Source organism: Portunus trituberculatus, chromosome 17 (genome assembly GCF_017591435.1).
Source record: "Portunus trituberculatus isolate SZX2019 chromosome 17, ASM1759143v1, whole genome shotgun sequence".
In the NCBI taxonomy this organism is placed as follows: domain Eukaryota; kingdom Metazoa; phylum Arthropoda; class Malacostraca; order Decapoda; family Portunidae; genus Portunus; species Portunus trituberculatus.
In genome coordinates, this window is record NC_059271.1 from 21,022,200 (window position 1) to 21,044,699 (window position 22,500).

Below are 22,500 nucleotides of genomic sequence, written 5' to 3' on the forward strand. Positions count from 1 at the left end.
ATAGGAAAAAAGAAATAAAGGGAAGGAGAATAATTGTTGGGGTGTGTAAAGAAGGAGAGGAGGTAAAATAAAACATGAGAAATAGTGATGAGAAGTAATGAGGAAAGCGTAATTGTGGAATAAAGAAGAGAAAGGCGAGGAAATATTAAAGAAAAAAGTTAAGAAAAAAATAGCTGACATAGAGATAGAAGAAGACAGTTATGGCATAAAGAAGTGTGAGTAGAGAGATACAACTTAAGAAATGAGAATAAAGAAAGTAGATGAACAGAATAAGGCGTGGATATGAGATAAAGACGAGGGACTGAAGAGACAGAACATGAGAAATTGAAAATAAAGCAATAAAACAAAAGCGAAAAAGAAAAAAATCACAAACTGAAGAGAGAGAGAAATGAAAAAAAAAGAAAAGAAACGAGTGCATTGTAGCAGATGAACACAAGTCCGTAATTAAACAAGAGGCAAGTTAATGTCCAAGGATTCGGACGAGCGTGCTGTTTTTGTCCTAATTATTCAGCTTCGTCCATTCTAAAGTGTGAGTTGAGGATACAGTGACTTCATAATGAGCGCACTCTATTTTTACCTCTTGGATATACTCTAATTAGGGCGACTACAGTATTGATCCCCCCTCCCTCCCCCCGCCAAGCGTCATAATGCCCCCTAACATGAGCTACGCACGTGGACAGTAATGTTTTGTACGAAAAGTGTGTGTTTATTATCTCACTGACCTATTTTCATGTGTCCTCTCCCCACCCCTTACCGCGTTTGTGTTATATTGTTTAGGTTCTGAATTAAGTCGTATACCCTTTCTCTCTCTCTCTCTCTCTCTCTCTCTCTCTCTCTCTCTCTCTCTCTCTCTCTCTCTCTCTCTCTCTCTCTCTCTCTCTCTCTCTCTCTCTCTCTCTCTCTCTCTCTCTCTCTCTCTCTCTGCTTACGTATGAAAGATTAATATTCTGCTTATGTAGATGTGTTGTGTATTAGGTCCTGAGAGAGAGAGAGAGAGAGAGAGAGAGAGAGAGAGAGAGAGAGAGAGAGAGAGAGAGAGAGAGAGAGAGAGAGAGAGAGAGAGAGGAAAGATGAACAACTCGAAGAAACAAGCATAAAAACAAACCAACAAAATCAGACAATAATTAATGAAAAATCAAAAAAAGCTTGAAACACACACACACACACACACACACACACACACACACACACACACACACACACACACACACACACACACACACACACACACACACACACACACACACACAAATATCCCATTACCCTTTCATTGCCTCTTGTCATCAGGAATTGCGTTAGTGCATGGGTAAGCGAATTTCAACCTCCAATATTGCCTTTCAACCTTCACGTGTCTCGCCTCCGGGAAAGCTGGCACGCATTAATGAACCTAGACAATGAGAACAGCAATGCGAGGGAAATCTGACCACCTTGCCTGCGGGTGTCTCCACTGCCCGGCCACTAGTTCCTGTCCACATTAGGAAGCCTCAAAGCGATCAGTGGTTTAGGAGGTGTCAAAGCTGTGGAGATGGATGTGTTTTAGGGGAGAGAGTGTTGATAGAGACGAGGTATAGAGGGTCAGGATAGGAAGAGGGTAGATGAAGAAAGTTGAGAGAGAGAGAGAGAGAGAGAGAGAGAGAGAGAGAGAGAGAGAGAGAGAGAGAGAGAGAGAGAGAGAGAGAGAGAGAGAGAGGGTGTGTGTGTGTGTGTGTGTGTGTGTTTCATGCTTATTGTTTCTTTGCTGTTATTACAATAGATATCATGTGTGTGTGTGTGTGTGTGTGTGTGTGTGTGTGTGTGTGTGTGTGTGTGTGTGTGTGTGTGTGTGTGTGTGTTTCATGCTTATTGTTTCTTTGCTGTTGTTACAATAGATATCGTGTGTGTGTGTGTGTGTGTGTGTGTGTGTGTGTGTGTGTGTGTGTGTGTGTGTGTGTGTGTGTGTGTGTGTGTGTGTGTGTGTGTGTGTGTGTGTGTGTGTGTTTGTATGTATGTACGGGCTCGTCTGAACGATGACTCATAATAAATAACTAGTACGTGTTTCTCACCTGTCTATTATTGTAGTTATCTGTGTAGGAATCATTCGAGTGTCATTCTCTTAACCCCCCAAATGCTTCTCCTTCTACAGGTGTGAACAATGGACAAATAATGGAAGAGGGAAGTAAAGAGCCTGGCTGGAGAGTTCTCGAGTGATAAACACGCCACTAGGCCTCTTCACTGTGACATCCTTAAAACAAAACAGTGTGGATGTGACAGCGAGAAACCTGAGAATTATGGCATAAATATGGATATTAGGAGCTGTTAAGAATATAAGTTCTTGTGATTCTGAGAAAGGGAAACTATTGCATGAACTTAAACATGAAGATGAGTAAATAAAGAAATAAGGATTTGTAAATGTAAGAACAAGATATCATGGCAGCAGATTTACATGTTAAGAAAATTTCACTAAAGAACGAATACTAGTAAATGTGAAAATTAGGAGTCGAATTCATTACATAATCTTGCACATGAAGAGATTTTAAGCAAGAGAAAAGAAAATGATAATATGAGAAAAAAGCTACGAAAACAAACTTACATATCAAGAAAAAATAAATAGAAACTATGACATAAGCTTTCACTTAAAGAAGATTGAAGGAGAAAATACGAGCAACTTAATGTGAAAACCAGAAACTATCCAGAAAATCACACGTGGAAGAGAATTAAAGTGATCAAGTAATTATGAGCGGCAGAGGAGCGCTACGCGTGGCCCCTCCCGTCTTGGCTGCTGCTGGTGGCGGGTGACAAGTGGCGGGCCGGGAGCCACTGGGCCACGTTCAGGGACTTGGGCCATAAGGTAAAGTAGGCGGGTCCAGCCGGGACGGGACGAGACGTTTAAGGGAGCTCATCCGGAAGAGAGAGGAGGAAGTGCTTGTGAAATATTAATACAAGAGGCGTATTGTCATGAATAAGGAATGAAAGGAGGAGTCTGGTTGGGTGACATCACGTGAGAGAGGAAGAGAGAGAGAGTGGGAAAAAGAGAGGAGGACAGACCAAAGAGCGTGAACTTGGAAAAAAAAAAAACTTGAGTGTGTTTCAAGTGAAGAAGGAAGGCGGGAAGTGAATGAGCGAAGGAAGCAGTGCCAGGGACGTACAGAGACTCAGGGACGGTGCCTTAGGGCGCAGCTGTCTCAAAATGGCACCTGACATTGAGGGACAGCCGCAACAACAACAGCAACAGGAGCAACAACAACAACAACAACAACAACAACAACAACAACAACAACAACAACAACAGCAACAACAGGCGCGAGGTGGCTCCTTACGTCAGCTCATTACGAGAATATTCAGGTAAGACCAAGACTAAGACTCTCCTCACCTTTTCTCTTTCTCTCTCCATCCTCTCTTGCCTCTCCTCCCCCTTACTGTCTCCCTCTCTCCAGTTTTCCAGCGTCCGGTTGAAGGCGAGCTTCGTTAGCGTGAATGGAGGCAACTCGACTATTTTTTGTCTCGCAGTTTGGAATAGTAAGGCTCGTATGTGTGAATGGCTCCCTCTGTTTTGTTCCTAGAGGAGGTGCGCTGGAGGTGAAGGGCCGTGCTAGGAGTGGAGAGTGTTAGAACAAGAGGGAGGGAGTGAGGAGGCAGTGAAGAGGGAGTGAGGCATTGGAGTATAAGAAAGTGACGGAGGCTTTTTGAAGGAGGACAGAGAGAGAGAGAGAGAGAGAGAGAGAGAGAGAGAGAGAGAGAGACTTTTAATTACCCATTAAAGAACGAAGTGACACTGAGAGTACCGCCAGGTCTTCGAAAGCACTCCCTCCTCCTCCTCCTCCTCCTTCTCACTTTACCTTTCTCGTAAACCACTACTTCCTAAACTATCTTCTCACTGTCGTCCCCGTCCCCATCTCTCTCTCTCTCTCTCTCTCTCTCTCTCTCTCTCTCTCTCTCTCTCTCTCTCTCTCTCTCTCTCTCTCTCTCTCTCTCTCTCTCTCTCTCTCTCTCTCTCTCTCTCTCTCTCTGCCCTGCCCCAACTCTCTCCTCCTCCTCCTCCTCCTCCTCCTCCTCCTCCTCCTCCTCCTCCTCCTCCTCCTCCTCCTCCTCCTCCTCCTCCTCCTCCTTTTTCCACTGTCTCTATAGCCTGGAGATAAAAGTTCAGATACCTTCTTTCCTTTCTTTCTCCCATACCTTCCTTTCCCTCCTCTCCTCTCTCCTCCTCCCTCCCCTCCCCCCCTCCCTCCCTTCCCAGGTCCTCTCTTTTATGTATATATTAATTTATGAGTCCTTTATTTACCAGGGCTCCTTTACTTTCCTTTCCCCTGCAGTCTCCTTTTCCATGTGCTCTACTTGTGTGAATGTTATTATCCTAATTTTTTCTACTTCTTTAACTCTTTTGTGGTGGAAGAAGTATTTTTAAGTGCTTTGTTAAATTTTCCTGTGGCTTTTATTTATTCTTTTTTATGTGTTTTTTTTTTCTTCCTGTTGCATCCAAGCTGTTTTTTTTTTTTTTTTTTTTAGTATGTTTTTCTTTAATTTTTTTTTACGGTTTCGAGTTCTTTAAAGCTTTCTTTTTTCTTTCTGTTTTAATGAATGTAATGCATATTTTTTTCCTTGATCTATTTTTTTCCTTTCTTATTTTGTGTTTCAGTATTTCTGTTTCACTTGATTAATCATCTTTCAATTTTTTTTTTTTTTTGTTTCCTTGGCAGTTTTTGTTGCTTCATCCTTGTTCTTGGTTTCCTTAATTTTCTTAATTTTTCTTTTGTTTCCTGGAAAGCCTTTGGTTCTTTGGGTTCCTTTGCTTTTGTCCAGGTAGCATTTTTCTCTTTGGCGCTCAAGGTCCTCTTCTGACTTCCTTAATTCCAGCTTTTTGTCTACAGCACCCTCTCCCTCCACCTCCTCCACCTCTCCATTTCTCCTACCTTCTCCATCCTTTACCTTTACTCCTCTTTTCTCTCCATCCTTCTGCTTCTTCTGTCATACTCTCCATTTTTTCCAGGATCCTCCGTCTCTACTCTCCAGCCTTTCATTCGTCCTTAGCACATTTACAATCTCATTGGTATGATCCCTCCATTCATTCCCTTCCCTATTCTTATCTTCCATCTTTCTGCTTCTTCTGTCACACTCTCCATTTTTTCCTCCACCTTTCTACTCCCCAGCCTTTCATTCGTCCGCAGCACCTTTACAATCTATCTGGTATATATATGACCCTCCATCCATTCCCTTCCCTACTCTTATCTCTCCATCTCTCTGCTCCCTCTGTCATATTTTCCATTTTTTTTTTCCCAGTGTCTATATTTCCTCTTCCACCTTTCTACTCTCCAGCCTTTCATTCGTCCGTACCACCTTTACAATCTTTCTGGTACGTCCCCTCTTCACCTAACTCCCTCTCGAGTAAGATTTCTTCCCTTTGTCAATCATTCCTACTTTTCCTGTTCCTTCTCCCCCTCCTACCCTCCTTAGCTTTCTACCTTCCCTCCTTTTTTTTTGTGTCGTGCTTTGGCTTCAAGGATCAATATTGTAATTACAGTAATGGGTGAAGCACTCCCAAGGGGAACACCTCCGTGCCCCGCCCCCATTCGCCCCTTGCCGCCATCACCATCACCCTCACCATCAACACCACACGGGGCACTCCCACGCAAACATTCACACATCACCTTACTTAGTCTATCCTCGTTTTCTGTTTTACACACTGGCCTTTCCTTTCCAACTAGGTGCTTCTCTCTTCCTCTCTCTTTCTCTCCCTTAATTCCCATCCACTTATCACTCTTCTCTCTCTCTCTCTCTCTCTCTCTCTCTCTCTCTCTCTCTCTCTCGTCGGCAAATTAGGGAAACGTTATTGTATATTGATTTAAGATATTAAGATATATACATATTACTCAAGTCTCGGTTTATGTGTCTTAAAATGAGCTCCTGACTCTTAGACTGGAGGAATAGGATGTGATGGTGATGACTTATTGGTGTATGTGAGAAAATGTTATCTGTACAGGGTCTTTTAGTGGTCTGGGGAGAAGAGGGATAGAGGTGACTGATTAGATAGAAGACCTGTAATGGACGTCTTTTCATAATGGATAGATATAGGTAGATAATTTTTTTTTTTTTTTTTTTTAGTGATCATTATGTAGCTTAAATGTAAAGTGTAGTTATCCAGTTTTGCTTCAACCTAGAAAGAGAAAAAAAAGCAAAAAAATATAATAAATAAATAAACATACAAGGTTATATTTACACCCGTTTCGTGTGTGTGTGTGTGTGTGTGTGTGTGTGTGTGTGTAGGTACAGTATTCAGGGGCCAAGATATATTACTGTCACTCCCTCTTATCTATTCTAACACTCACCACTTTCACTTTCATTCCTCGCCTCTCTCACCTCTCTTCGTATTTCTGATGAAATATTTATACCTCGAAAAATGTACTCTTAGGGGGAAGCTGTACGAGTATTTCATTGTCATTCAAATATCTCCCTTTCTTCAACTTTTCTGTCGTGTCTCTTCAAACATTCAGTCTGTCGGTTTTCCAGCAATAGCTTAAGTTTTATGCTTAATTCTTTGCAGAGAGAGAGAGAGAGAGAGAGAGAGAGAGAGAGAGAGAACTTTTTCCGTAGTTGAATATGCTGATGTGAATTTGGTATAAAAGAAATATTTTGTAAAGAATTGAAGAAGGAAAGAAGAAAGACAAGTAAATAAATAAATGTTCCCTCACTGAAGATGAAGTACAAAAGCGAGTCGTGCTTGGCTACAATTAATCATAAAACTGCCTCGATTTTAGCAGTTTGTTGACACGACTTGGTGAAGTGTACTGAAAACAAGGTGCATCAAATGTTTATGTTTACCAATAATAAGATAAGAAAATGTAAAACGGAGCTGTTTATAGAAAACGAGAAAACATCATGGAGGACTTTTGAAGAGAGAGAGAGAAAAAAAAAATGGATGTTTGAATAAATACAGGATTTATTCCAATGAAAAGGTTAAATAAACATTAGTCCAAAGTTATTTATCATACGAAGAAGGTACACACACACACACACACACACACACACACACACACACACACACACACACACACACACACACACATTTAAAATTAAGTTGTTGGTGAGTCAGAATTTGCATCGGAAAGGGATGGGAAGGTAGATTGTAGAGAGAGAGAGAGAGAGAGAGAGAGAGAGAGAGAGACTTTTACCTTTACCTGTCTACATCTGTCGGCCTTTTTCTTTGCCATGTCTCTCTCTCTCTCTCTCTCTCTCTCTCTCTCTCTCTCTCTCTCTCTCTCTCTCTCTCTCTCTCTCTCTCTCTCTCTCTAACAAGGATGACCTGGGGTCGCCTCGGGCCTAGAAACGTAACTAATGATGTCATTATTCTGAAGGAGCGCAGGCAATTCCTTGATCCCACTCACTCACGCTGGGGAGAGAGAGAGAGAGAGAGAGAGAGAGAGAGAGAGAGAGAGAGAGAGAGAGAGAGAGAGAGTCATATTTGATGAAGGTTAATCGGTGGAATTGTACATCACGCGTGAGGTAATCTAGGTATGTGTGTGTGTGTGTGTGTGTGTGTGTGTGTGTGTGTGTGTGTGTGTGTGTGTGTGGGCGTGCGCCGCATCTTTCTTCGTGTTTTCAGTTACTACCATTTTTTTTCTTTTCATTTTGTCATCTCTAATCTCTTCCTAAGTGATCCTATTGTGACTTGAGATAATTGACATACTCGTATTGTTTATGTGTTTCGTTCTTCAGATACAATGGTGCTTCCCTTCAGCGTTCCATCCTTAAATCTTCTAGTGGTCCCATTGCTGCTCCACACACTGAGCCACCTTGTCGGCGGTATCAGAGTGCTATGTCGCTTGAACATTGGTGATGACTTTTAAGTGCTGTCTATTACCCGCACAAGTCCTAGTTCTCTCTCTCTCTCTCTCTCTCTCTCTCTCTCTCTCTCTCTCTCTCTCTCTCTCTCTCTCTCTCTCTCTCTCTCTCTAACATATCTTGAGACTTATGTCTACATAACTCGTTTTTTCTCCTTTTCTTATTTTCATAGTTGTTTTCTTTCTCAAAGTGGCATTTGCTTACCTTTTTATTTTTTTTTGTCAAATATTTCTATTACTCCTCTCCAATACTACATTTTTGCAATGCTAACGATATACATATATATATATATATATATCCAATACTACATATATATATATATATATATATATATATATATATATATATATATATATATATATATATATATATATATATATATATATATATATATATATATATATATATATATATATACTTATGAAGAGGCGTAAATTTTAGGAAGAAGCGACAATAGAAGAAAAGAAAGTAAATAAACAAGTAAGTAAACAAATAAAGTGTAGAATAGAATAGAATAGAATGATACAAGCATCTCCCAAACCAATATTTAACACTTTTCTATCAGAAGATGAAAATCCGAGAAGTGAATGACGTAAGAAACGTACATTGACAAGACTCTCCAAACCGTAATATTCCCTGGAGTGGATGTTATTAGTGTCTTCAAGTACCGGTCAGGTGAAACTCTAGCACCATAATAGGAAAAAATGAAAACTTAGTCACGATAAAATATCGTGAAACATTTTCAGAACCAAAGTAGAGAGTGAGGGAGGTTGGAATCTGAGGAGCATCTTACATAAGCGGAATGGAGAAGATTAGATTTTTTAATGTAATGTGTGCAGGTAAATACGGACAGGTAAATATTCCCCTTTAAGTTGTTTTCTTCTCTGTTCTTATTTGTGAAGACTTCCAGACGCTCGAGGGAACAATGCAAGGGACTCTTTCGTGTTTCTTGTGTAACGGTACTAGTATTTCATCCCTCGCTGCCTCTCTTTCTTCCTCTTTTTTTTTTTCCTTTCACTCACTGTTTTGGGAAGAAAATACTGACGAACTACTTGACGAAATTGTACTTTAACAAAAACTAGCTTAATATAACCCAACACTTATGTACCTTGCCGCACTTTCCACAAATTGAGTACATATAATTTTAACGCATTAAAACATCTCATTTCAACTTAACTTAACTTAATGTACCGTAACTTTAAGGTAATCTACGCTAACTAACCATTATCGAACAAACCAGACCCCGAAACTTACCTTGTACAAAATTTGAAGGTAAACTATGCAACACTCGCCAAATACACACAAATTTAAAGAAAAAAATTAATTCGGTTTATTAATTGCAAGTAAGAACACAAGTCAATAAAAAAAGAGGTATATTCTCCCGGAAGAAGACGAAGAACGATAGCGACTAATTAGTTAGAGGTGAGGGTGAGAATGTTAAGGAACTGTGTGTGACATACTTAATTCGGTGGAGAGAGAGAGAGAGAGAGAGAGAGAGAGAGAGAGAGAGAGAGAGAGAGAGAGAGAGAGAGAGAGAGAGAGAGAGAGAGAGAGAGAGACCGAAACCCGACATACTCACCCTCCCCCCATACACACACAAGACGGGAAGCCAGAAACTAAAGGAGAGACGAGGAAGGAAAAATTAAGCCAAAGGAAAGAGGAAGGCTTAAGAGGAAGAGGAAGAGCTCTTACTGGTGGCCTTAGAAGGTAGTCTCATTAGCGGTGCTCTTGCCTACCCCTTCACCACCACCACTGCCCCTGACGAGTGTCCCTTGCCACCCAGGGGCGGGAGGGATGTGGGGGTCTGGGTAGGGACAGGTAGGAGGGAGTGGATGGCCAATGTAATACACAGACTGAAGTAAGAAGGGGTTAGTGTGTTGGGGTTTGTTTGTTGGGGATCCTGTGCGAGAATGATGTGGGAGGATGTATTGGGGATTTGATACTGGGGTTTAGTATGGAAGTACTTGTTGTAGAAAGGATATAGAGTGGGAGAATTTTGACTTAAGAATTACTAAGCCTGATTTAGTGTGGGAGAGTTTTGATATGGGGAGAAGTTAGTGTAGGAGAAATTTTGCTGTAGGAGGAGTTACTGCGAGATATATAGGATGTGAGGATAGAGTGAAGAGGATTTAGCTCTGAAAAATCGAATGTGGGAGATGAAACTGTACTGTGGAAGAATTAGCGGTATGTTGATTTAGTACTGGAAGAATTACATGTAGGAGCATCCATTAGAGAGCACTGGCAGGGATGGAGACAGATGAATATGTTACCTGGAGTTAACAAGCGTCTAATGAGAATGTCTACCTGTGTAAACTAATTGTACTAAAGTTAAATAGTGGTGTGCTATTCTTCAGGGAAAGGGTAGAGGGGGAGGGTAGGGAGGGGAGAGAAGGAGTTACTCGGAGTTTGGTCCCTTGTGTCAATAAAAAGAGGTCAGGAAAGTTTAGGAACGTTCATTAATTTATGCTACTTTGAGTAAGACATGTTTAATTTCTTTTTCAGGTTTTTCTTTTCCTTTCCGGATTGTGAAAGAAGTAATATTTTCAAAACTGTGTTATTTTGGTTGTTTCTGTGAGCTAGGGACAAGTATATATATATACTTTTCCTTTTACATTTTTTTTAAGTAGGGTTTGTATTGGTAGAGGGAAGTGATATAGTTTATACTATATTTGTATTGATTCTCTTTAAATTACTTCCTCAGACTTTTATTGTTTTGAATGATGAATTTGCTTAATTTTCGCTCTTTCACCTTACATATATCTAAATATTGTGTTTTCTACTGTAATATCAAACTTTTGTTTTATTAAATTGCTGAACGATTCTGTTATCACTTTATTTTATCATTTCGTTCTGTTGTAATTGGACAAAAAAGTTATATACGTGATATTTTCTGCTCTGCTTAAAGAAATCATTTATACAGTTTTACACTCAAAGACAACAAAGAAGTGGTTAACTTCTTCTGCACCCAAATATTTCAAAACTTCATTCCACGTCACCAGTACTCGTAACGTGTAACACTTTCCTCCATATATTTTGTGAGCGGTCGTAATCTGAATCCTTTGTCTGTTATGTTTGCATCTTAACATTGAGAACATAAAGATAAATATTTTTTCGCATGGCCACAGAGAAAGAGGGAATATGGACTTATTTATTTTTTTCTTTAGGGCTGACTATAAAAAAACCGTCATAGTTAAGGGATAATATCGATTAGCTATCTTTTGTTCAATAAAACAGCCATTTACTAATAACCAGATGATAACAGGTGGCCTTTTCAGGTTACAAAATTTTACAAACAGCAGCTTATTATAGAAAAGAAGTCTAACAGCGAAAAAGTTAAATATCTTGCTTCCATTTAATCATGCCCATTTACAAAGAGCCAGATGACAACAGGTGGCCTTTTCACGGTAAACAAAACCAACAACATGCTCACTGAAACCCTCAAATTAATCAAACACACCGGACCAAGAAAGCTTTAAAACTTTCACCTTTCAGGAACAAGAGGTCTTTTCACTGCTGCTAATAAGTGAATAAGATATCATCCGTACAGCGACCTTACAAGCGGAGCGGTGTCAAAGACTTTCCAATGAGGCGGATGAATTAAATCACAGCGAGGTACTAGAGAGAGGTGCAGGACGCGAGAGAGAAAGGAAGGCGCCCCAGGGAATCAAATGAAGAGAGAATGCGTGAAGGAGGAAGGGGCCAAGTGGAAGGAAAGTGGTTGGAGGGCATATGTGTGACGGAGGGAAAGAGAGTTTCAGGTAGGAGCCAGCTAGGAGAGAGAGGGAGAGAGAAAAGGGAGAGTGGGAGAAGCAAGGAAGGGAAGAGAAGAGGGAAGTAATTATGTGCGACGCTGAGTGAAGGAGAGTGAGGGAGGTGGTGTGTTAACGAGCAGGCTTTTGTTAAATGAGAACTGTGTAGTGTGTGTGTGTGTGTGTGTGTGTGTGTGTGTGTGTGTGTGTGTGTGTGTGTGTGTGTGTGTGTGTGTGTGTGTGTGTGTGTGTGTGTGTGTGTGTGTGTGTGTGTGTGTGTGTGTGTGTGTGTGTGTGTGCTGACTCTCTCTCTCTCTCTCTCTCTCTCTCTCTCTCTCTCTCTCTCTCTCTCTCTCTCTCTCTCTCTCTCTCTCTCTCTCTCTCTCTCTCTCTCTCTCTCTCTCTCTCTCTCTCTCTCTCTCTCTCATACATATCCTTAAGAAACAAGTGAATGCAAACTCCACTGTCTCTTCACCATTTACGTATAATTGATTTTTCACTGCAATCTAAATATGACGATTTGATATTTTAGTCATACGTTTACCGAAGGATGATCTCACTAATGGGGGGAGTCTCATACCATACTGAATTCATTTTTTGTTCCTTTGACTCAAGTTCCCTCTCTTTAGCCCTCCTTTGTAAGACAGTGCCAGCAGTATAGGTCAAGCGTTGTTCTGTTATAAACGCTGGTCTTCAGAACAATACAAGGCAGTCAAGGTCATTTTTTTATTGCAATTCGACAATGACTACTATAACAATAGCGATTACCGGAAGGAATGTTAGAGAGAGAGAGAGAGAGAGAGAGAGAGAGAGAGAGAGAGAGAGAGAGAGAGAGAGAGAGAGAGAATGATGAAGAAGAGCTTAGCTTTGGTAAGACGCATTACATGAGTCTCCCTTTTTTTTTTTTTTGAAGGTTTTCTGCTACTTCTTCCTTCTTAACCCACTCGTCCTCCTCCTCCTCCTCCTCCTCCTCCTCCTCCTTTTCCTTCTCGTCTCCTCCTCCTCCTCCTCCTCCTCCTCCTCCTCCTCCTCCTGGTCCTTCTGCCGCCTCGCCTGCCGCCCCTGAATGCCTCCACCTTCGCCACTCCAGGAGAGACTGTCAGGACTGTGAGCATTCATGTGGCACTCACTCAAGTTTTACTTTCTTTCCTTCTTGCTTCCTCCGCCTCCCGCTCTTTTTCCACTCTATTATCTGTCGCTTCCTCCTCAAAATCTGCGTTTTCTTCCTCTTTTTCTTTCTCTTTTTGGTAATTTTGTTTTCCTGGATGTTTTTTCTTCCTTTTCAATTTTTCTCCTTTAATTTTTTTTTTTTCTGTTTTCTTTATTTTTGTCGTTTTCTTTTGAACTGTTTTATTATTATTTTTTTATCATTTCATGGGATTTTTAGTTTTTGCTTCTCTATTTTTCTTTTCTTTTTCTTTTTCTTTTCTTTCTTTGGCCATATTTCGTTCCTTTTAAAATTCTCTCTCTCTCTCTCTCTCTCTCTCTTCTCTCTCTCTCTCTCTCTCTCTCTCTCTCTCTCTCTCTCTCTCTCTCTCTCTCTCTCTCTCTCTCTCTCTCTCTCTCTCTCTCTCTCTCTCTCTCTCTCTCTCTCTCTCTCTCTCTACTTGCTTTGCATCCAAGTTTTTTTTTCCTATTTTCCTTTATATTCTCTACATTTTTATTTCACTTTGCCCTTGCCGTGGTTCCTGCCTTTATCCTGCCGCCCTCGAATTTTTCTTCCTCGTTGCTTAAAGTATTTTGCCCCTATTTATATATTTGCATTTATTAATTCAGACATCTCTCTCTCTCTCTCTCTCTCTCTCTCTCTCTCTCTCTCTCTCTCTCTCTCTCTCTCTCTCTCTCTCTCTCTCTCTCTCTCTCTCTCTCTCTCTCTCTCTCTCTCTCTCTCTCTCTCCACATTCAGCTAGCTATTACATAAAATATTGAACGATAAAAAAAAGTCACTTCCATCTTATCTAAGGAAAAAGATGAAAGAACAAAGAATAATTGAATTTTATCATTAAATATTCCAAAAGAAGTCACATTGAGTGGATATGAAAAGTGTGTCTGTGAGAAGAGAAGGAAGTAACAGGCTTTGGAGGTCAGAGAGAGAGAGAGAGATAATCACACTCTGAATTAGCTTGATTAAAATGAAACGTTGGAGTAAAATGGGAATAGAAAATGACCGTGTCTATGAAAAAAAATGCAGAGTGAGGTCATTTGAGGAGAAATATATATAGTATGAAAAATACCTTGGAAGTCCAGAATTGAAAAGAAGAATAAAAGTAAAAATAGAATGGAAATGCACCAAGAGATTATTAATACGTAATTTAAACGTTTACCGACGGAATTTTTTAAGAAGCAAAGAATTCCTAAGCTGTCATGTGTAGCTCTCATATATAGCATGCCAAAAGTCGATACACAAATAATCTAATCCGTAAAAAAGTATAAGGATTAGAATAATAATAATAATGAAAACTTACTTTGAACTCGAGAAATATGGAGTTTGTTTCACCCATTTGCAGTCATTTCACCTGATAAGATTTGGGAAACAGACAGGCGGCAGGTCGCTTGCAGATGATATTGTAGATGAGTGAAACAGACTTAGCAAGAATGAGATACATACAAGTTCACTGAGAGAAGGTTGTTTGAACTTCATGAATGTTGAGGTATGAAAATGTTAACTGATCGAAAGCTGACTTATGAATGTTAACTAGCTTTCTTCATCCTCCTCATTCTCTTGTTTTTTTTTTTTTTTTTTTTTTTTCTTATTATGGCTAGTGTTGTTATAGTTATTATTACTATTTTTATTTTTATTATTATTATTATTATTATTATTATTATTATTATTATTATTATTATTATTATTATTATTATTATTATTATTATTATTATTATTATTATTATTATTATTATTATTATTATTATTTAGTATTATGAGTCATTGCACAACAGCATCAAAGAAATAATGGAATAAATAAAATACACCTAGAATGTCACTTTTTGGTCATTATTTTCATTATTATTATTATCATTATTATTATTATTATTATTATTATTATTATTATTATTATTATTATTATTATTATTATTATTAGTAGTAGTAGTAGTAGTAGTAGTAGTAGCAGTAGTAGTAGTATCATTATTATCATTTATAATCCAAATTAGACCGTGAACAGGATTACTATGAGAAAAAAAAAAACGAAAAAAAAAGAACGCAATTCGTAAAATGTTTGAATTTCAAGACTTAGGAATGAATCTGAGTAAAGGTGAAAATTAAGTATATCATCTTTGTTTAGTGGTAGAATGGCTTTATCAGTCTTCCATTAAGGCGTCATGTAGGTGAGTCTCCTTTCTACTGGTCTTTGTTCCTTACCTTTCTTTTCCGTCTGTTTGAGCACCGTTTTCTAAAGGCTCTAGTCTGGAGATGCCTGTGTGCGTAAAGGAATGAGGGAAAAAAAAAAAAAACAATGACGTAAAATCTTGAAGTGTGTTGGTGAGTTTGATGTGTTTGTGCCAGGTGGTAAATTCTCCTTGGCTGCTTCTGTGGGCCTTCCTTCCTTCCTTCCTTCCTTTTTTTCCTTCTTTCCTTCCTTCCTTCTTCTTCTTCTTCTTCTTCTTCTTCTTCTTCTTCTTCTTCTTCTTCTTCTTCTTCTTCTTCTTCTTCTTCTTCTTCTTCTTCTTCTTCTTCTTCTTCTTCTTCTTCTTCTTCTTCTTCTTCTTCTTCTTCTTCTTCTTCTTCTTCTTCTTCTTCTTCTTCTTCTTCTTCTTCTTCTTCTTCTTCTTCTTCTTCTTCTTCTTCTTCTTCTTCTTCTTCTTCTTCTTCTTCTTCTTCTTCTTCTTCTTCTTCTTCTTCTTCTTCTTCTTCTTCTTCTTCTTCTTCTTCTTCTTCTTCTTCTTCTTCTTCTTCTTCTTCTTCTTCTTCCTCCTCCTCCTCATCCTCCTTTTTCTTTTCTTGTTGTTGTTGTTGTTGTTGTTGTTGTTGTTGTTGTTGTTCTTCTTCTTCTACTTTCCTTTTTCTTCTTCCTTTTCTTCTTCTTCTTCTTCTTCTTCTTCTTCTTCTTCTTCTTCTTCTTCTTCTTCTTCTTCTTCTTCTTCTTCTTCTTCTTCTTCTTCTTCTTCTTCTTCTTCTTCTTCTTCTTCTTCTTCTTCTTCTTCTTCTTCTTCTTCTTCTTCTTCTTCTTCTTCTTCTTCTTCTTCTTCTTCTTCTTCTTCTTCTTCTTCTTCTTCTTCTTCTTCTTCTTCTTCTTCTTCTTCTTCTTCTTCTTCTTCTTCCTTTTCTTCTTGTTCTTGTTCTTGTTCTTCTTGTTCTTCTTCATTATTATCAACTCATATCTATCGTTCTCTTCATGTTGTATGTTCTCCTCCTCCTCCTCCTCCTCCTCGTACTCTTCCCCAAAATCGCCACCAGCACCACCACCACCACCACCACCACCACCACCTCACCACCTACCAGTAATATCTATCATTTTCCAGTATAGATAGATAACGTTGCTGCTGACAGATGACTTATAGAATGTCAAATTGTACGCGACGCTCACATGACTGACACGTTATCGGCCTGCCCTACAACGCTAGACGTGTCCCTGTTACCCCTTGGCTTCGTATTGACCAGGTTAGGTGTTAGTTAGTGAGTGGAGACAGTATTAGCTCCGTGCAGACACTTTACGTTGGAAGTTAAATTGTTTAGACCGGCTAAAGAAAATAATCAAGCGGGTCTTTCATTTCAATTGTTCTTTTGACTCCTCTTGTGCTAGAATGTCCTTTTAACTATTACTAGAGTCATGGAGAGTCTTGGAAATCTTTTGACATTCAGTAGAACCTGTTAAAAGCCAGGATGAAATACAGAGATGTTCAAGAATGCCCCCTCCACTTTTCTTTGATATATTTGGTCCCAAGAATGATAAAGTGTAGGAAATCTATAACATCAAGACGTAGAACATGTTAAAAATTTAAGCTAATTAGCAGAATAATGACGTGATTCTCTTACAACAGTGGTGAAGCCTTTATATTGAAATTTAGTGATGTTTTCAGGAGGGCGCAGTGAGTTCATATTTAAACTACTGTTGGAATCATGAAACCTCTTTAGAATTCCAATAATATCCAATGGAACCTGTTTATGTCAAGATAGGACGCAAGAGATGCTTGGGAATACTGTGGCTAAAACGCAGTAGTGGCAAACCAGTTGGGAATATTGAGACGTATGTAGTTGTCTTGATTTGAAAATACAATTAATTGCTCAGCCAGATATACCAGTATATGTATTTATTAATTTTCGATATCGGCAGTGGCCCCGTATGGCAAATCATTACGTATATTTAATTAACAGGTACATTATGGAGTGTCCGATGACCGGCGACAGGATACCTAATGACGGTTCGTGGTCGATGTGTGATACGAGTGACGCGGAAGGGAGACGGGTGTAAGAGTGATGGAGCAAGACAGGTGTAAGAAAGGCAATAGAGGTGAAGGAAATGAAATGTGAAGGCAAATTATCGTATAATCATTTTCACTATTATATATTACCATTAGTATTTCCATTTTTATTAACTCTGCTGTTACTCTTATAAGGTTACTGTTGTTGTTGTTGTTGTTGTTATTATTATTATTATTATTATTATTATTATTATTATTATTATTATTATTATTATTATTATTATTATTATTATTATTATTATTATTATCATTATTGCTGTTGGCATCCTATTCCTTATATTTAAACAAAATAAATCATATCAGTAAATTTTCTCTCTCTCTCTCTCTCTCTCTCTCTCTCTCTCTCTCTCTCTCTCTCTCTCTCTCTCTCTCTCTCTCTCTCTCTCTCTCTCTCTCTCTCTCTCTCTCTCTCTCTCTCTCTCATGATGCATGGCAGGATGCGAAGAGAGACTGCCGAATGTTTGAAGAAGTAATGAGGTGTTTCTGATGATTCTTGTGATGGACTCTTGATTACCGTGGAGAGGAGGAGGAGGAGGAGGAAGAGGAGAAGGAGAATGGAGAGGAGGGAACACTCTGCGGTAATACAGCATTGCGAAAGGTCATGGTCACGAGTATATCTACAGTATATAGAGGAACGAGAGTGATGGAGGTGATGGGAATGTATATGGATTGTAGAGGAAGTGGTGTCAGCTGGTCTTTCAATGTCCTCTTATTTAATTATGTTTTAGGTAAGGTTAGTGTAGGTTAGACTGCCTTGCATGGGTCAACTGTCTTTGAAGTGACTATTCATTTTCTCTCGCACTGTGGTTTGGTTAGGTTAGGTTGAGTTAGTTGAGTTGTGTGTAAGTCAGTCGCCCTTATGTACTCATGTTCTTAGTTTAGGAGGGTGAAGTTCATCAGTATATAAGAGGGAAATCGAGCTGTTACGAGTGGTTTTTTTTTTTGTTTTTGGCATCAGTTTCTTCGAGCTGTCTGTGTATCCGCCTCGCTAACAAACACGGGCCAAGGTGCTGAGATGGTTAATTAACGTTTCCCTTTGCTTTTCCTTTCAAGTTTATTTCCACTTTTTTGAATTGGTTGAACTAAAGCAAACAACGTCGTTCACACTTAATGAACTATTCTTGTTTGCTCGTCTAGTGTACTGGTTGTTATTGTTATTGTCGTTATTGTTTTTTATTTATTCCGCATTACTTTTTTTATTTTTATTCATTTATTTTGTGTTATTTAAAGGATCATATTCATCCAACACTACATGGCACTCTCTCCTCACCGTGCCAAGGACAGTCAATGGATCAATTAATCGTTCACAGTCATGCATATTCACTCAGCAGGACATCCATCCATCCAGTCATTGATTAGCGCAGTCAAGAATCATATTTTCAAGCCGAATCAATGATGAAGGGGAAAAAAAACATATCTTTATAATTGGGGTGACAAAAAGTTCGTTTATGATTATGATTATGATATTTTCGCATTTTCAAAAGAATGATTAAGGACTACAAGAGAACTATATGAAAAATGCTTCTTTTAATTATTCGTCTCCAGAACATCAAGTAGAAAAAAAGAAGGATCCAGTCTCGTCTGAAAATCTACCTCGATTATGTGTAAATTTTCTTTTCTTGAAACATCCGTAGTTTTACACTGAAAAACGGGAAACCTGGAGTAGTAAAGACTGTGGTAAGGAGGGCAGCAGGTCAGTGGCGTGTAGTACTAAAAGTCCGTGTGGATTTACTTCTGGTGGTGTCTTGATGCTTCGGTCTTAAAATAGTTTAGCACTGAGGAAGGAAAACCCAGGTGAGGCAGGGATTGTAAAGGAAAGGAGGGCAACAGGTCAGTGGTGTGTTGTACTGAAAGTCCCTGTATCTCGATTTTCTGCCGAGTGGTATAAAAACTCCTCCATGTGACTCCGGAAGTAAGATGATGGTAATTTACACTACCTCAGCACCACCTAGGGACGTGACGCGATTGCCGGTGTGATGACAGGTGGCGTGCTGGCTCACGTATGTTTGTGTGCTCTTGACGGGATGTGAGTAAACGCTCCATCATGTGCGTGGGAGTGTCAGAATATTTCCGTGTATGGGAACGGTTTTTTTGAGTCTTCGCAGTTCACGTTTTCCTCTTATTAAACGGCAAGGTGGAGAAACGAGTCTTTGTTGCCATGATAGGATGTTATGATTTACTTAGTCTAATTTTCTTACGTGTAAAGCAGACCCGAATAATGATATGAAAAGGAAAAAATATCGATAAATGAATAAGTAGTAGTGAGAAAATTCTTAGAAACATTGATCAATTTAGACATCTCCCACTCAGTATCGCAAAAAAGATATGAAAAACAAAGCACAAAAATTCCTTACACGCATGCGTCCTGCAGTCTCCACTTGAATTCGACAAAGGAATGCAAAGGAATCTAATGAACTTTGTAAGGCAAGAGAGGAATCGTAGCTCGTTGATTTCGGCTCGAGAATGAAAGTGAGTGATGTGGTTAGTGTGTGTGTGTGTGTGTGTGTGTGTGTGTGTGTGTGTGTGTGTGTGTGTGTGTGTGTTTGTGTGTGTTTGTGTGCGCCGCTAATGCCCTGTCCGATGAAGGGTCGAATAACGAAGGGAAGGATCAAGTTAGGACCACGGCTCGCCATCCCTCACCGCAGTCCTCCAGGGGGTGAGGAGCCCCGGAGGACACCCGCCGCCATGCATCACCTCCTGACACCAGACAAGCATCACCAAGCACCCTCCACCACCACCACCACCACCACCACCACCACCACCCCAACCTAATTCTTTCCTACGTCTGCTTTAACCACCAATTCACCTACTACTACTACTACTACTACTACTACTACTACTACTACTACTACTACCAAAATCATCGCATTCACCACTTTCTCACCACTTCCTCCTTCTACCTATACTGGTCCACCGTTATTAACAAATCCACCACCGTCACCAATATCCTCCTTCCCCTCTCCACATCCCTCATGTTTGCCGCCTATCGCCATCACCGCCGCATTCCATGTTTTCACTGGCGATTCGCGAAAATAAACGAAGTAGAGTTAAGCGGAAGCGGATGGATGCCATGTGGGAACGAACTGGCGCTGTTGCTCAAGTAGGAAAGAGAGGATGAAGAGAGGGAGAGGGAGAGGGAGCGGAAGGCAAGAGCGAGAGAGAGAGGGAGAGCTAAGGAATATAACATAACAGACATTTTACCTTTTTATCTATCAATCGTTATTTCACCTCTTGATACATCTCTCTCATGAACAGACTCGTGATGAACTGTATAAAGTGCCAAATGTTTTTAATTACAGTAGAAGCTTTATCTTGTTGTCATGTAAGGGAGACAAGCACTGGAAACGATGATATTGCAAGTAACGCACGAGAAAATAATAGGATACCCAAAATAGAAAACATAGGTGGAAGTGGCTTGCAAGAATTAACGAATCCTTAGAAAAATGGCTTCACGCTGAATGCAAACAAGTAATTACTCGTGTGTATTCGATATTATGGCATTCACTATGTGTATAACTACTGTATATATATGTGAGTACTTGTGCTTAATTCCTGATGTTCAATTGCTCTAATCAATATTAATGGACTCATATATTTTAGTTGCTATTCACTATATACATGTATCTTGTGTGTGTGTGTGTGTGTGTGTGTGTGTGTGTGTGTGTGTGTGAGTTAAGTGGCCGAGTAATGTATTGGTTGCAGATTTTTCAGTTGCCTTCGTCAGTATCAGTGGACCCTGATCCTCTCAGACTTAAATGAGTTTTATCTTCTCTTTGCAGGTAAAGTGAAAACGTCCCTCGTGTGTGTCCTCAAGACTGACTGACTGATGGATAAGGTGATCCAGGAGGTAATTAACCTTCGCATTCTTTTTCTCTTTAAAATGATCAATATCAGTTCGCACACTAAATATTTTATACCTTCTCGTGGCTCAGTGATTATATTTGATATTAGTTTTTACTTTTTTCTTTTTCTTTTTTCACTGTCAGTTTAATGTTCCCACGTGTTTTTGTATCATGTTTTTCTCAATACATAGCTCTTCATCCTATAAAAGACAAAATGAACTCTTATCTCTCGTTTTATTGAGCGGCAATCAAGTATCTTATTTTCTTACATTGTTCTGAGTATTAACAAGGGACAGTTGTAGCAGGAAGAAAATATGTCCATGTTAAAGAATGTTGTTTTTTTGTTTTTTTATTCGGCATTATTCATTATATCGCTTGCTTTCTTTTTTCTTCCGACATTTTCCCTTCGTAGCTTTTCACGCAATTGATCGAATATCTTAGGTGTAGGATACGGAGATCAATTCCCTTTAAAACTAGTCAGTCACTACAAAAGCAACTATTCCCGAAAGAGATTCATCACGTAGAAAGTTTTACAATTAAAAATATAAGAAAGTGGTTATTTAATGGATATTTCAACGGAAGAAAAATGGTGTACTTGATAAGTCATTTTATCATCACCGATTTTAGACTTATTTTTGTGAGTTATAAACGTTTCTCAAATCGCGTCAAACGTTTTTTTTTTTTCTTCTTCCCTCTTCGTTTAAATAATTTTAGTGTCAGTACAATGATTAATGACTAGATATATGTCTGTGCCATTTATCATTCTTTCAAAAAAATTCAAGTGGAATATAATTTTCTCATCAGCATCTTTCTTCTACGCTACGAAATAAATCCAATATCAATGATTCACACACATTTCGCCATCAACACTTGCCCTTATAGCTTCCAATTCTCCTTTTCACCTTAACACTGACCATTTTTTTTTTATTCATTCAGACTGTATTTCGAACTATCCAGAAAGTCTTGTCTTTTTTCTACCTTCCAACTCTTCCAACTCTTTTTCTTATCTTTGCACTCTCTTTTCTTTTTAACAATCTCTCACTCATTATCTTAACTTCTCAAAGATCTTCAATACACCATACAAAAAATTCTTAATCACAATACTTTTCAGCTTTCCTCGTACCTTTTATACTCATATATCTTTCTCTTCACTTTCACTCAGACGAATCTTAAAATTTTCCCCTTAATTAAAAAAATAAATAAAATACAGCACACGAAAAAAAAAATATTCACCTACACTTTTCTCTTACCAACACACACTCCTGTCTCCCTTTCTCACTTCTCCAAACTCATTTCCTCGCCCGGTGTTATGTATCACGGCCGCCACGCCTGCAACACCTGCCCCACAAGCCCTCCCTATGGAAACAGAGCAGACAAACGGTGTGAGGCGATGTCCGCAACACGAGGGGCTTCCTGCAGGAAATATTATACTGACCTTGCTATTTCATTTGCCACTCGAGAGAAGCAAAAGAGAAACCAGGTGGAACATTATTGAGGAAGGCGCAGTTGGAGACATAAATATTGTTACTTTTTCGTTTAGTCTCTCTCTCTCTCTCTCTCTCTCTCTCTCTCTCTCTCTCTCTCTCTCTCTCTCTCTCTCTCTCTCTCTCTCTCGCAAACCCACCGTGGCTCGTGTAAACAAGGTGGGTGCTTGGTAAATGCAGTGGCGGCGGATTTGT

At 39.3% G+C, this 22,500-nt stretch overlaps 1 protein-coding gene across 3 annotated transcripts in view; it reads left to right on the forward strand.

Annotated features, from left to right (window-relative positions):
• The window catches only part of LOC123504908 (Kv channel-interacting protein 2-like), a 287,700-nt gene that overhangs the window by 19,540 nt on the left and 245,660 nt on the right, over window positions 1-22,500 (forward strand). For all 3 annotated transcript variants that reach the window (XM_045255820.1, XM_045255818.1, XM_045255819.1), the window contains exon 2: window positions 2,123-3,321. In XM_045255820.1, the coding sequence (XP_045111755.1) occupies window positions 3,095-3,321 (227 nt within the window). In that variant the 5' untranslated portion in view covers window positions 2,123-3,094. The remainder of the gene's footprint in view (window positions 1-2,122; window positions 3,322-22,500) is intronic.